The 16089-nt window shown below is 49.8% G+C and overlaps 1 protein-coding gene across 1 annotated transcript; it reads right to left on the bottom strand.

The window, feature by feature from the left end:
• Positions 1-245: 245 nt before the first annotated feature.
• On the bottom strand, positions 246-5293 carry NEU2 (neuraminidase 2). The gene is made up of 3 exons (XM_055287876.1): positions 5245-5293; positions 2427-2631; positions 246-1187 (listed from the first exon to the last, which is right to left on the bottom strand). The coding sequence occupies exons 2-3, from the start codon at positions 2625-2627 to the stop codon at positions 246-248; spliced, it is 1143 nt and encodes a 380-aa protein (XP_055143851.1). The 5' UTR covers positions 2628-2631; positions 5245-5293.
• Positions 5294-16089: the final 10796 nt, after the last annotated feature.

The following is a 16089-nucleotide window of genomic DNA, read 5'->3' as shown; positions in this document are numbered from 1 at the left end:
TCCCTATGGAGGGGCTATGGGAAGCCAGGCACTTTTGGTTTCTGGGCTGAAAATAGAACCTTTTGGGAAGACTGGAACCACGCAGGAGGAAAAGAGCAAGAGGTGCACCTCTCTCCACACACGGGCGCCGAAGGGAGCCCAGAGTGGCCCCCACGTCCAGGGGCCATGGGAAGGAGAGGCAGCCGCTGAGTCTCTGAGCTGTGTGTGCAGGTGAAAGGCAGTCCCTTGTGGTGGGCACCGCGGGCTCATTGAGGCAGGCACTCAGCCGGGAAGGCTTGCTTCAGGGTGAACATGAGAAAGACAATCTCCTCGTAATCATTGGCTTCATACAGACACCCAAACAAGGGGGACCCATCGGGGCCGGTGCCCATGCTCTGGAGGTCTGAGTAGGCACAGCTGCCCTTGGCCAGCAGTACCGGCTCCGACCAGGCCTCAGGGGCTGGAGGTCGTGGGTTGAGGTAGGCGCCCAGGTCGGCCCTCTGCCAGGAGTGTGTGGGGTGAGTGTAGAGCAGCCACTGGGCTGGGGAGCCAGGCCCCGAGCGGGGGCTGGGGAAGCTGATGACACTCCCCTGGCAGCCCTGGGGCGGCGGCTCCACCAGTTTCTTCACCAGCTGAGACTCCTGAAAATCAAGCCCGTCATTGTTGCTCTGGGCCTGGACCCTGGCTCGGAGGTGGCTTCTCGCGTTGAGGGTCACCACCCTCTGCTCCCCAGCCTCCACTTCAGCCACCTGGCACTCCAGGGTGTCCTGGGCCACAAAGTGCCCTCGCGCCCACGTGCGCCCATGGTCATGGCTGAGGAAGCAGAAGGCAGAGGGGCTCGGCCTTTGGATGGGGTGAAGGTTCCGGTAGGCATAGGCGGGCACCACCAGGCTCTGGGCCCTGTTGTGAAGCTGCAAACAATGCCCCGGGCCCACCGCAAAGGTGGACCACTCCCGGTAGGCTGGGCCGATGGCCGCATCAGTGAGGTCTCTGGGGGAGCTCCAGGTCCTCCCGTGGTCAGTGCTGGTGACTTGGCACAGCCGCGTCACATTGGCCCTGGCCTGCAGCTGCTGTTGCTCCGTGACTTGCCCAGGGATGGCAATGAAGAAGAGGAAGAGGGTCCCCGTCTGCGCGTCATACAAGGGGCATGGGTTCATGGACCGGTGGCCATCCAGCCGGGCCTGGGCCACCACTTCCTGAGCTTGCCACTGAGTGGGGAGAGAGAAAGAAGAAGGCAGTCTTGAAACAGCTGGGGATGGTGCCAGGAGCTGCACGCGTGGGAGGGGTGGGCATGGGCGTGTCTCCCAGGTTAGAGTCAAAAGTCATCGAGGAGAACTCTTCACCCAGCACTCATATCCTCCTCGCAACTTTCCCCAGAGCTGCGGGGCCCGGGGCACCACCTCACCCCTCCAAGGCAGACACACTCGGCTGAGTGATTCTGTTCCTTCCATTGCCATCAATATGCATTTACAGAACACCCACCTGCCAGACCACAAGATACGAAGATGACTCGTGCATGAGCCATTCCCAACTTCATCCTGGTTCCTCCACTTCCCACCCCAGTCCAGCTCGCCGTCCTTGAATAGCAAAGCCCTGGCGGGAGGTGCAACAACCTAACCAGTACAAGACAGAACGTGACAGTCACCTCTCACCTTCTACACTCCATATCCTACTCATGTAGCCAAGGAGGAGTCACATTGAGCTTCCAGAATCCCCAAGTCTATGTCACATGTGCTGTCTGTCCCCATTTATTAACAGCTACCCCCATTGAGCAATTCTAAGCACAGACACAGCGCCAAAAGTCTAACATCCACGGTCTCATCTAATGCCTCAATCCCTGGGGAACAGGTGTTAATAGCTCCATTATTACAGTGAGCAAGAGACTGTGACAGGGAGGAGGAGTTGCCTAGGCCACACCTCTGGTCAGTGGCAGAACCAGGACTTGAACCGAGGTCCACCTGCTTCAAATCCCATGCTTTGAACAGCTGTGTAGTAATGACCACAAAGGAATGATAATATTAAACTCTTCAAATATGATCAGCCAGCCTTGGGTGCTATCGTCAGGATTACTTATTTAATCTATAAGATGGAACTTCAGGATACAAGCCATCACCCCACCCAAGGTCCCCAAGTTAATTTTACTCAAAGGACACAACCCTCCATTATGCAACACTGAACTATTCCTCCCTCAGGTCATCAGGGGTGCTGGGCACCTCATTCAGTCATTCAGGAAAACAGATGGAAGCCAACTGGACTAATTCACGGTGAATCCAGAGGTCCAGGTGACCAATGGGGGCACTTTCTCTGCTCTATCTGTCCTCCGTACCGCAGCCATTGAGGGATAAAGTTGTCCCTTTATTTCTTGAGATCCAGGCCCGGCCCCTGATCACAGCAGCAAAGAGTGTGGCAGAGCCCTGGGGAGCCAGTGCAGACACCTCCTGCCTCACCTGAACCTGGCGAGTGGGCGCATCGTAGCCTCCTCTGCGCAGGACAATCAGCTCCGCATGCTCATCCTTCTTGCTTGCCCGCTGTTCCGCGAAGGCCAGCAGGGTCTGCTGCCCAGGCAGGTAGAGCAGGGCAGGGATTCTGTAGGCTTGGGCTCCCGACTGAAACACGCTGTCCTTCTGCAGGACAGGGAGGGACGCCATGGGGCTGGGGGTGGACAGGAAGAGAAGATGTGTCACCTGCAGCCACATCTGAGATGGGCCGAGTCATTCATCAAGACAGGCGATGCTCACCCCCTGGCAGAGTGGACCAAAGTCGGGGCGGCCTGTCCTCCTCCGGCGTGGGGTTCATTCTCCTTTCCTACATCTCAAGACCCTGCTTCTTAATTCTGCCTTTGCCTCGGTGGATATCGGGAGGGGGTATTGCAAAAGCGTGTTTTGGATTCGATTTTTACTCTAAGTTAACAACGCTCCTTGCAACAGATTTTCGATAACCTCCAGCTGCTTTTGCCAAACCCAGACCATCAATCCAGGGGCAAACCTTGGCCGGGTGGCATTCGGCAGCTGCCCAAATGCCGGAAAGTGACGCATGGGAGCTTTTCAGAACTCCAGAGCCCTAGAAAGTTGTTTCAAAAGAAAGGAAAAAGAAAAAGCATGGCTTCTAAGGCTCTGCTCCCCAGGCTGCCTGAGGCTGAGGCCCGGCTTCCCCCTCTGCGTGGGCTCCCCCTGAGGCAGCGAGGGGGCGGCGCGGCAGTGGGAAAGGAAGAGACAGCGGCTCCTGACAGCTAACCCAGGCTGGGGGTGTGGGGTGCTCCAGAGGTCTAAGAAAATAACAATTAAAAATAAGTCTTCTGCTAAAAAGGGTAGGGAGGGGACAAAGGTAACTTGGGGACAGTGGGTGACAGTGGTTTTCGGGCTGAGCTGCCTAGGTCCCTTTAGGAGGATGCATCCCCCAGGTGTTAGCTGCAGGGCCCTGGCCTGGGGAGGACAGGCCAGTTGTTCCTAGATGAAGAATCTGCCCCAGGTCATACCCAAGAAGGGCTGCGTGATGATTGGTCCACCCAGAGCCTAAAGACCCTCTTCCTGACCTCCTAACCAGGAACAGTGCCGCTCGGAGCTCCCTTGGGGCGGCTGGGCCTTCCCTGAGACTGCATTGCAGCCGCCTCTTTCTCTGCTGCTCCTCCCCTTCCCCCGGAGGCTCCTGCCTGCCGTGGGTCTCCATGTCAGAGCCAGCGTCCTGGGCACCCTGTCTGAGACACAGCCTTTGCAGAGGGCAAGTGGGCAAGAGGCCAGCAAGAGGGGCAAGGTTTGCCTTTGTGCACCCTCTCGTACTGCTCTCATTTTTCTACCACATGCGTGCGTTATCTATTTAAAACTTAGCTTCTCTGAGAAATCATTGTAATCTATCGGTCTTTCATTCAACCACCGTGAACATTAATATTAGGACGATGCGAGAAAATAAAACTTAGAAGGGCAAAAGCTGCACAAGGAAAAAATGTGCTATTCCCTAAACTTGGGTGGCAGATTCATGGCTTGGTGATAAAATCTAGACCTGCAAATTATAATCCAAGAAAACAGGCCTTGATGGACATCGGGAGGCCTATGCTGAAACGTTGTTAGAAAATGTCAGCGGGAAAGAATCAAATATGATAACAAGTAAAAATGAAAATGGAGAACTATGCAGTTTCACAGTGTTCTCTCGAAAATTGATCAAGGATTTATTTAAGCTCCATAGAGTGGGCTCTGGAAAGTGTGTCCTTGATGGAAATTCAGCAGAGTTGGTATAATTCAGTTTAAAATGTTTGTATTTAAAATGTCCTCAGGGCCAAAATTTCTGTACAGATTACAATGGCTGGCCTTCTCTATACAATGTGGGAGGAAAGGAGGGAAGGTTAGCTGAGAAAATCTTTTTTTTTTTGAGATGGAGTTTAGCTCTTGTTGCCCAGGCTGGAGTGCAATGACACAATCTTGGCTCACCACAATCTCCGCCTCCCGGGTTCAAGTGCTTCTCCTGCCTCAGCCTCCCGATTACAGGCATGCACCACCACGCCCAGCTAATTTTGTATTTTTAGTAGAGACGCGGTTTCTCCATGTTAGTCAGGCAGGTCTCGAACTCCTGACCTCAGGTGATCCGCCCGCCTCAGCCTCCCAAAGTGCTGGGATTACAGGCATAAGCCACCATGCCCGGCCAGCTGAGGAAATCTATAAAGACATTTTAGAGGGAAAACAAGACAGAGACGTCTTTGGGAGGAATCACAAGGCAAGACACACACCGGGCCTTTGGGGTCGAGTAGGGGTCCAGCCTAAGGCCTGGGAAAGGGGCTGGTGGGCTCCATGAGGTGAGCGTGACCAGAACTGGTGGCTCATGCCTTAGAGAGAAGATGGGGCAAGGGAGAGAACAGGGGCTTCAGGCTAGAACTAGGGAGCGAAGCCACTGGCTGGCCCACCCTCAAGAAGAGAACCACACGCTTAAAATTGAGATATGTGGCCAGGCACAGTGGCTCAAGCCTGTAATCCAAGCACTTTGAGAGGCAGACGCAGGTGGATTGCTCGAGTCCAGAAGTTCCAGACCAGCCTGGGCAACATGGCAAAATCCCATCTCTACAAAAAATACAAACATTAGCCAGTCATGGTGACACATGTCTGTAGTTCCAGCTACTTGGGAGGCTGAGGTGGAAGGATTGCTTGAGCCCGAGGGGCGGAGGTTGCAGTCAGCTGAGATAGTGCAACTGCACTCCAGCCTGGGCAACAGAGTGAGACCCTGTCTCAAAACAAAAAATAAAATAAAATAGAGATATAATTCACATACTATAAAATGTACCTTTTAGAAGCGTATGATTCAGGCTGGGTGCGGTGGCTCACGCCTGTAATCCTAGCACTTTGGGAGGCCGAGGCGGGTGGATCACCTAAGGTCAGGAGTTTGAGAAGTGTATGATTCAGTGGTTTTTTAGTATTTTCATAAAGTTATACAGCCATCACCACTATCCAATTCCAGAATATTTTCACCACCCCAAAAGAAATCCCATACCTGTGAGCAGTCACTCCCCTGTCAATGAAAACAGTCAAACTCTGTAAAATATTTGAAGAGATTTATACTGTACTATACTATTTATACTATTTGGCTATAAAAGAGATTTATAGCCAAATATGAGTAACCACTGGCTCTTGACACAGCCCCAGGAGATCCTATGTGCCCAATGTGGTCAGAGTACTGCTTGGTTTTATACATTTTAGGGAGACTTAAGACATAAATCAATACATGTAGGATGTACATGGGTTCCGTCTGGAAAGGCAGGACAACTTGAGGTGGGGGTAGGGAAGGCAGTTTCCAGATCATAGGTAGATTCCAAAAATTTTCTGATTGGCAGTTGGTCAAAAGAGTTTATCTAAAGACCTGGAATCAGTAGAAAGGAATGTCTGGGTTAAGATGAGCGGTTGTGGAGACCAAGGTCTCATCACGCAGAGGAGGCCTCCATGTGGCAGGCTTCAGAGCTCTTCACAGAACGAAAAAGATGCCAGGGTCTTAGTTAATTCTCTCCTGGATCAGGAAGAGGCCTGGAAAGGGAAGGGGATTCTCTACAGAACTCAGATGTTTCCTCACAAGAGACAGCTTTGCAGGGCCATTTCAAAATATGTCGAGGAAATACATTTGGGGGGTAAAATACTTTAATTTCATTCAGGACCTACTATCTGTCCTGTGATGCTATGCTAGAGTTAGTTTGGAATTTGGTGTCTTATTGCTACAAAAAATCTGTTTCATCAGCCTTAAGATCCGTTTTAGCCAGGTGCAATGGCTCACGCCTGTAATCCCAACACTTTGGGAGGCTGAGGCAGGTGGATCATCTGAGGTCAGGAGTTTGAGACCAGCCTGGACAACATGAAGAATCCCTGTCTCTACTAAAAATACAAAAATTAGCCAGGTGTGCTGGCACGCGCCTGTAATCCCAGCTACTTGGGAGGCTGAGGCAGGAGAATTGCTTGAACCTGGGAGGCAGAGGTTGCAGTGAGCACTCCAGCCTGGGTGATAGAGTGAGGCTCCGCCTCAAAAAAAAAAAAAAAAAAAGATTTGTTTTAATGTTAATGCTGGTCAGCTGTATCTGAATTCCAAAAGGAGGAAGGTGGGAGACATGTCTGACCTCTGACCCTCACTTCCCATCATAGTCTGAACTAGTTTTTCAGATTAACTTGGGAATGCCCTTAGCTGAGGAAGGGTCCATTCAGTTCATTGGGGGGACTTAGCATTTTACTTCTGATTTACACTCCATTACCCAGTCCCCTCAGCCCCTGGCAACCACTCATCTATGTCCTGTCTCTCTGGATTTGCCTGTTCTGGACATTTCATGTAAATGCAGTCATATGCCATGCGGCCCATGTGACTGGCATTTCCACCAAGCACCATGTTTCCAAGGTTTGTCCAGGTTGTAGCATGTGTCAGTACCTCATTCCTTTTCATGGCTCAGTAATATTTTATTGTATGGCTACACCACAGCTATGGTTTGAATGCTTGTATCCTCTTCAAAATTCATGTCAAAACTTAATCCCCAGTGCAATAGTATTAAGAGGTGGGACCAGGCCATGAGGATGGAAGAGACTAGAACCTTTATGAAAGAGCTTAGGGGAGTGGTTTGTCCCCTTCCACCATGTGAGGACACAGTGTTCGTCCCCTCCAGGGGATGCAGCAACAAGGCACTGTTAGATATGAGTTCTAAATTTCTTTTCAAAGAATTAATATGTCAGTATGTTCAATTCTTTGCCTTCTACTTTTAAACTTAACTTCCTCATAAAGCAACCTTTTTCGATTACCTGCTCCACCCTGACTCATTCCGATTACCTGCTACCTGCTCTTCCCTGATTCCCACCTAAAGCACTTATCCCATCATTCCCTTTAAACCGGCCAATCGAAATTAGTTTAGCCTGTGTGGTCTAACCCTAGCCAATAGGGGAACGACGCAGCAGTAGGGGCCACGTGAGTCAGGGATAAGAACCCCTTCCTCTCCCTTGTCCAAGTGTGTGCTCACCATTGCGCCATCTGTAAGGGCACACCCTTCTATAGAAGTAACTTGCCTTGCTGAGAATTGAAAAGAAAATTTTATATTCGAGTGCTATTCCTTTTGTGGCACCAAAACTTTATATATAACAGCACCATCTTGGAAGCAGAGACCGAGCCTTCACCAGACGTTGAACCTACTGGTGTCTTGATCTTGGACTTTCCAGCTCCAGAGAAATAAATTTCTATTATTTATAAATTACTCAGTCTGTGGTATTTTGTTATAGCAACACAAATAGACTAAGTCACTTTTTTTTTTTTTTTTTTTTTTTTTGAGACAGAGTCTTGCTCTGTCTCCCAGGCTGGAGTGAAATGGTGCGATCTTGGCTCACTGCAACCTCCACCTCCCGGGTTCAAGTGATTCTCCTGCCTCAGCCTCCTGAGTAGCTGGGATTACAGGTGCACACCACCATGCCCAGCTAATAAATCATATTTTATTTATGAATTCATTGACGGATGGGCATTTGGGCTGTTTCTGGTGTTTGGGCTATTTTGCCTTATGCTGTTATGAACACTAGTGTGCAAGTTTTTGTGCAGACATATGCCTCCAGTTTTCTAGGGTATCTGCCTAGGAGCAGAATTGCTGGGTCATACAGTCATTTTGTATTTAACTTTTTGAGGATCTGCCCAGTTATCTTCCACAGCAGCTATACCACTCCACATTTTCACAGGAAATCTGCGAGGGTTCCGATTGCTCCACATCCTCATCAACACTTGTTATTATGTCCTTTTAGTTGTTTTGATTCCAGCCTTCCTAGTGGGTGCGAAGTGGCATCTCACTGTGGCTTTTGATTTGCATTTCCCTGATGACTAAGGAGGCTAAGCATCTTCGCATGTGCTTCTTGGCCATAGGAGTTGGATTTTAGCCTGGAGGCAATGGGAAGATTTCAAACATTTTTAGACAAGGGAGTGACCCAACCTGATTTATTTTTAGTAAGTGCCCCTTTTAGTTTCAGGGGGAATAGCACGGAAGGTGAGCATGTTGCAGTTTTCCAGTGAGATCAAACAAAAGCCTGGATGAAGCAGAGACAGTGGTGACTGGGAGGGGCCTGGCTCTTAGAGAGCAGAGGAATCAACATGATCGGGAAAGTAAACCTGGGGAGGCGTTGGGAACACGTGAGGTTAAAGTATTCGGAACTGATTTCCATAGTGTCTGTGACTGTATTCCAGATTCCTCCTTTAGATTCTAATCTCCTTTTTTTTGAGACGGAGTTTTGCTCTTGTTGCCCAGGCTGGAGTGCAGTGGCACGATCTTGGCTCACTGCAACATCAGCCTCCAGGGTCCAAGCCATCCTCCTGCCTCAGCCTCCCAAGTAGCTGGGATTACAGGCACCCGCCACCATGCTCAGCTAAATTTTTTGTATTTTTAGTAGAGACAGGGTTTCACCGTGTTGGCCAAGCTGGTCTCAAACTCCTGACCTCAGGTGATCTGCCAACTTGGCCTCCCAAAGTGCTGGGATTACAGGCGTGAGCCACCACACCCGGCCTAGATTCTAATCTCTTTGAGGGTGGGGACAAAGTTATTATTTCTTGCAGCAAGTATTTACTGTGTTCCTACCATGTTCCCGGCATGGATCTAGGAACTTGGGTTACATCATCAATAAACCAGACCAAGATCCTTGCTCTCGTGGAATTTGCATTCTTCGGGGGATGGAAGGGTTACGATTGTTGCCAAACACCTAGCTAGGGCTTGCTAGGACCAGAACCTGTACAAGCACTTTACAGGGATCACCTCATTTGCCCTCACTAACCCCAGACTCTGTAAGACCTGGGAGGTGTGGAGTGATGCTCCTTATGGAAGAGACGACAGTGTGGAGGCAGAAAGCTGTGGACTCCTCCTCACCCCAACCCTTTGCAATCTGCTGGTCTTTCAAGTGTTTGTCTTGTGTGTATGTCGAGACAAAGCCAGGCACTGGAGGTCGGGGAGGAAAAACAGGACCCCAGGGTCAGCTTAAGGGCTCTTATCTCTCATCCTGAGCAATGCCTCAGCCCTGGCCCCAACTCACACCCACCCATATCAATCCCCAAGTGTCCTCATAAGAATAATACCAGGCTGGGCGCAGTGGCTCACACCTGTAATCCCAGCACTTTGGGAGGCCGAGGCTGGCAGGTCACCCGAGGTCAGAAGTTTGAGACCAGCCTGACCAACATGGTGAAACCTCGTCTGTATTAAAAATACGGAAATGAGCTGGGCATGGTGGCAGGCACCTGTAATTCCAGCTGCTCAGGAGGCTGAGGCAGGAGAATCACTTGAACCCAGGAGACAGAGGTTGCAGTGAGCCAAGATCGTGCCACTGCACTCCAGCCTGGGTGACAGAGCAAGACTCCGCCTCGAATACCAATAATACCAAACACTTAAAGTGCTGGACGCTCTTGCGGTGCTCTCCAATATTGTCTCAAAATGTTTGTAAATCGTATTTACAAATTTTATTATTGACAATGCAATTTACAAATGTTGATTCATCTAACCCTTGCAACACGCTACCAAGTAGCTGCTGTAATTATTCCATTGTACGGATGAGGAAACCGAGCTCTCCTCACCCTCAAGTGGCAGAGCTGGGACTAAAGACGCTTCTAAGCCCACGCAGCACTCCTTCCGAGAGAAGTCCTGAAAATGCCTGCACCTCTTTAAATCCCGTGCCAGGCTTCAGCAGATCTTATAAACAGCTGGCTCACCTTGACCCAGCCCCCTGGCTTCAAACATTGGCAGCTGCTCTAGGCTGATGTAGTGGGAAGAGAACTGAATTAGGAGTCCAAAAATTTAGATTCTGGTCCTACGTCCACTCCTAATAGTTTGTGCACCTTTGGCAAGAATCTACCTTCCTGGGTTCAGCTGCCCCATCTGGTGGGAAGGGAGCTATGTGAGGTGCCCACCCAGGCCCCTTCCATTTCTAGGGGCTGAGCCTAGATGAGGATCAAGGCAGTGTGGGTGGGTAAGGAGCTGGAACCTGAATCCCCCTGGCTGGGGTGGACAAGGGTCTCAGCAAAACCCAGCCTCGCACTCGAGTAGCCAGACAATGTCAGCGGTGACACTATCAGGTTGAATTCTGAGAAATTGCCATTTTGTAGGTTAAAATAGCCAAACAGGAGCAATTTCATAGGGCCGCACTAAGGCTACCAGTGGCTGGTGCTGCTCTGGTCTTGCCGGTACCAAACCCAGAGCCAAGCATCTTGCATGTGAAATCTCACTTCTGCCACACAGCCCCTCAGGCTGGCCTTTACATCCTATCACAGATGTGGGGAAACAGAGAAGTGGGTCAGAGAGGCTTCCCCAGGAGCACACAACCAGTTGGTGGTGGAGATGAGTGGTTCTGAGCCTGGATCTGCCAGATTCCAGGAACCGACCACTGGGATTTCCTGCCACAAGCCCCACAGCTGGGATTCTGATGTCTGAACGTTCTGTGAAGTCCCTGACAAAAGACAACATCGGGGGACCCCTGTCTGCCTTCTCTCCGTGTCTTGTTGGGAGCACAACCTCGTGAGCACTTTGTAAAGCCTGGGGCCTCCCTGCCGGCATTCACCTTGCCCGTTTCGGGGAGATGCTTGGCATTTCACAGATCTGTATGGAGCACCTGCCAGTGCGGGAAACAGATAAACAGAGAAGCCCTGGTCCCTGCCTCTGGGATTCCACAACAACCAAAGGGAGTCAACAGTTGTGGGGAGTGGGGAATTGGTGCCCTGGGCAGCTTTTCCCAGAGGAAACGCCTTTGTTCTTGGCTGAGTTTGGGGTGGGACTTGACCTGCTGGCTCCCACATCAGAATAATGCCGTCTCTCCCAACAGCAGGCAGCTCTGCCTCCAGTCAGCTCACCGCACTGGCAGAGCAACCCTGGAGGTAGCAAGCCCCACGCATGGTCAGCCTCTTTCCCCAAGAAAAACCCATTTCCAGTGGGTTCCACAAGTCCGCTTGGCCCCGTGCTTTGCTGGAGTTCCCAGGCCAAACTGAGAACTGCGGTGTTGACTCCACACTGGTCCAGGACTGTGGGGCCTCCTCTTGGGAGTTCAAACCAGCAGTGACTTTAGGGCAGAATCGGGGAGTGTTCCTGAGCCGGCTGAACTGAGCCTTCTGCGCACGGTCCCATCCAGCATGACCGCTGGACATCCCAAGAACCAAGCGGGGTGCAATCCCAGTGGGTGTGGAGGGGCCGCGACTGTCATGCTCTTTAAAATGGGCCTTGTCAAGGCGTTTCCAAGCATCGCACCCCGCTTCAGAATTATCCAGCAGGAACAACAACTCTTGTTTATATCAACAAAGGAACGTGTAAGTCAATTTAGAGATAAGCCATACCTCCAGGAGTGTCTCAAGCCAGATCGGGATCAGGGCCCAGTTGTGAAGTTGGGGTGTGCGTCCAGCAGTGGTGGGAGCCCGGCTTCTAGAAGTGCCGTGGCTCCTGCATTCTCCTGGACTCTCCTCGGGTCTCAAGGCCTCCTCTATCAGGTCCATGACCTATATACACCTAAGGGAGTCCCCAACATCTGCCTCCCACTCATCTGGCCAAGCACGTTCCAGGAACGATGGCAGCATGTAGGCCCAGCCCTGGCCCAATTAGGATGCGAAGGCTCCTTAGTCAGGAGGAAGTCTGTCCAGCGCTCCACACAGGCAGGCCTGAATCAGAAGATGAGCCATGAGCCATTTCAGTCAAGGTCGCTCTTCAAGTGGATGCACTGAACAAAACGTGTGCTCAGCAGGATGGACTTCCCAGGGCCCGGGAGAGTCTGGAAAGCTCAGGGGTGGGGAGCCAGGCAGGAGTTGGCTGCTCTTCTGGTTCGGCCACATACTACATGGGTGAGTGGGGCCATTTTTTTGGCCTTTTGGAATCTCAGTTTCCTCCTCTGAAAAATGAAGGTAAAATGTCATAAGAGGGCCTGGCACAGTGGCTCACGCCTGTAATCCCAGCACTTTGGGAGGCAGAGGCAGGCAGATCATGAGGTCAGTTCGAGACCAGCCTGGCCAATATGGTGAAACCCCATCTCTACTAAAAATATAAAAAGTTAGCCCAGTGTGGTGGCGGGTGCCTGCAGTCCCAGCTACTCGGGTGGCTGAAGCAGGAGAATCGCTTGAACCCCGGAGACGGAGGTTGCAGTGAGCTGAGATCGCACCACTGCACTCCAGCCTGGGCGACAGAGTGAGATTCCATCTCAAAAAAAAAAAAAAAAAAAATCATAATGGACCCCAAGTTGCGTGAGAGCAGAGATTCTGAATGCTTTTTTTGCTACTGCAACTCAGTATCTCGGACAGTTTCTGATACATCACTGTGGCCCAATAAGCACTCATTAGTGAAAGGATGAATGTTACCTTTCCAGGCAGGGCAGGTGTGAATCTCTCTACCCAGCGTCTCACCCACGGTAGGGACCCATCAGATTTAGCACCTGGCAGCGAATCCTTTTCTTCTCTATGCACCACAACCATGCCCAAGGCTCCCTAGGCCGTGAGCTTATCCCCAGAAGGACGAGTCATTTGCTGGCGTGCAGCCAGAAGATATAAACCACCTCACTGCAGGTCACCACCAGGCAGCGTGGGTGAGGCTGCAGAAGCTGGAAAGATTGAAAGGCAGTCACATTTAGCTCAGGGTAGGCTTTTTGTCTTAGTCTTGAGCCAGGGATGTGGGAGGCCCTGTCCTTTGTTCCCCTCCCCTCCACTGGACGAAGTCCTTTCACGGGGTCTGTGGTTGGCTGCTCAGCTCCCAATGGTTCCCATGGCTCAGAGCCAACTGCGTCCATGACACCTCGGCCCCTCTTTTCCTGGAAGGTCAGCTTTCCCTGACTGCCCCCAGGTCGGAGGGACCTCCTGGATGGCTCCTGGGTCCTCTTGCTCCTGTTCTGATCTACCCTCTCCCCAGTTCTGCGACAGATGGTCATGTAAGTCTGACCCTGGAATTCTCAAAAGTCCTTCCCAAAGGCCAGCCCATATCGGGCGTCCTCAGCAAACCCAGACTGCCCAGCCAGACTCATACCCCACAGGAGGTCAGGGAATCACCTTAACGTTGATGCCTTTAGATACAGCCACAGAACAGGTATTCTAAAGATGAGTGAAGTGTAAGGGACTAGGCGGGCGTGGTGGCTCACACCTGTAATCCCAGAACTTTGGGAGGCCAAGGCGGGTGGATCACTTGAGATGAGGAGTTGGAGACCAGCCTGGCCAACATGATGAAACCCCACCTCTACTAAAAACACAAATATTAGCCAGGTGTGGCAGCACACACCTGTAGTCCCAGCTACTCAGGAGGCTGAGGCATGATAATCGCTTGAACCCAGGAGGCAGAGGTTGCAATGAGTGGAGATTGTGCCACTGCTCTCAGCCTGGGCGACAGGGTGAGACCCTGTCTCAAAAATCAAAAATAAGAAATAAATAAACAAATAAATAAATAAATGTCATTATTTTAAAAATACTGGTGAGTAATATAATGAAAGCCTTTAAAATGTGGTTTAAGGGAACCCATTAACTCTAACCTGGCCCAGTCACTTAGTAGGAACACATGATTCCAAAAGGACCTGAAAAGCTTGTACAAAGAAGCTTGATTCGGCATGCAAATTTAATGTATATTTGACTCCCAGGGATCAACTGATAGAGTGTTCAAACATATTCGCTGAACACACCCTGTGTAGCCAGCACCATGCTGACTGGGGAGGAGCAGAAGAGAAAGGTCCTGGGCCAAGTCCCAGAGCTCCAAGTGCTTAGTATTTACATGGCAGGAAAGACCAACACGCAAGAAACAGAGGCCAGTGAGGGCAGGTTTGGGGTGGACTGTGACAGTGACAGTGGGAAGTGATGAGAACAGGTGCAGTCAGGAAGACTTCCTGGAGGAAGAGGTAAGGCCTGGGCTAGACCAGGAAGAAAAGTAAAATGTAAGAAGCAGAGGAGAACATTTCAGTGGAGAGCACAAGACCCAGCACACAGTGGGTGCTCTGTTGGGTTGTGAGGAAGGGAGGGGAGAGGTGTGGAGAAAAATCCCCGTGGTCAGGGGACAGTGCTTGGCTTTCCAGGATCATCATTAATCTGTTTTCTTTTTGATGGCTTTTACGATTTTTTCTTTCTCCTTGATGTTCTGCAGTTCCATTATGGGCTGTTCAGGTGTGAATTCACTTTCATTCACCCAGCCTAGGACTCAGCGCGGTTTTTCAACCCAGAATTCAGGTCTTTCTCCAAACCTTGAAAAATCCTCAGTCTTTTTTCTTTGAAAGTAACCTCTCCTCCTTGAGTTTTTAAAATTTATTCTGTAGATTTTGTTTTTGCTTCTTTCATATTTTCCATCTCTTTACCTGCTGGTGCTTCATTCTGGGTGATTTTCTCAGATATCTCTTCCAAATCACTCAATCTCACTAAATCTTTATTATTATTATTATTATACTTTAAGTTCTAGGGTACATGTGCACAACGTGCAGGTTTGTTACATATGTATACATGTGCCATGTTGGTGTGCTGCACCCATTAACTCGTCATTTACATTAAGTAAATCTCCTAATGCTATCCCTCCCCGCTCCCCCCACCCCACGACAGGCCCTGGTGTGTGATGTTCCCCTTCCTGTGTCCAAGTTTTCTCATTGTTCAATTCCCACCTATGAGTGAGAACATGCAGTGTTCGGTTTTTTGCCCTTGCGATAGTTTGCTGAGAATGATGGTTTCCAGCTTCATCCATGTCCCTACAAAGGACATGAACTCATCATTTTTTATGGCTGCATAGTATTCCATGGTGTATATGCGCCACATTTTCTTAATCCAGTCTATCATTGATGGACATCTGGGTTGGTTCCAAGTCTTTGCTATTGTGAATAGTGCCACAATAAACATACGTGTGCATGATGGGACATGTCTCAAAATAATAAGAGCTATTTATGACCAACCCACAACCAATATCATACTGAATGGGCAAAAACTGGAAGCATTCTCTTTAAATCTCACGAAATCTAAAGTCGTCTCTATTTAAGATTTTATACATATATTTGAGACGGAGTCTCACTCTGTCACCCAGGCTGGAGTGCAGTGGCGCAATCTTGGCTCACTGCAACCTCCGCCTCCTGGGTTCAAGCGATTCTCCTGTCTCAGCCTCCCCAGTAGCTGGGATGACAGGCACCCGCCACCACGCCCAGCTAATTTTTTTATATTTTTAGTAGAGACAGGGTTTCACCATGTTGACAAGGCTGGTTTTGAACTCCTAACCTCAAGTGATCTGCCTGCCTTGGCCTCCAAAACTGCTAGGATTACAGGCGTGAGCCACTGTGCCCGGCCTACATCAATATTTTTTATTTCTACAACTTCTACCTTAAAAAATCATAATTTTCTCTTCTTATTTGATAGATTGTATTCCTTTATCTCGTTAAGCACTTTAAGCGTATTTATTTCTAACAGTTTTACATACATTAATTTATTTAATTCTAACAGCAACTCTATGAAACAGGTGCTGTTTATCACCCCAATTTTGCAAAGCAGAAAATGAAGCAAAACGTGATTATGTAACTATTCCAAGGTCACACAATTAGTGATTTTTTTATTGGGATTTAAAAGCAGAAACAAAGGCATTTGAGCTGTTATGGGCTAAATTGTGTAATCTCAAAATTCATATGTTGAAATCTTCACCCCCAGTACTTCAGAATGTGACTATATTTGAAGATAGAGCCTTTA

Source organism: Symphalangus syndactylus, chromosome 8 (assembly GCF_028878055.3).
Source record: "Symphalangus syndactylus isolate Jambi chromosome 8, NHGRI_mSymSyn1-v2.1_pri, whole genome shotgun sequence".
In the NCBI taxonomy this organism is placed as follows: Eukaryota; Metazoa; Chordata; class Mammalia; order Primates; family Hylobatidae; genus Symphalangus; species Symphalangus syndactylus.
This window is presented reverse-complemented; position numbering and strand designations above follow the sequence as displayed.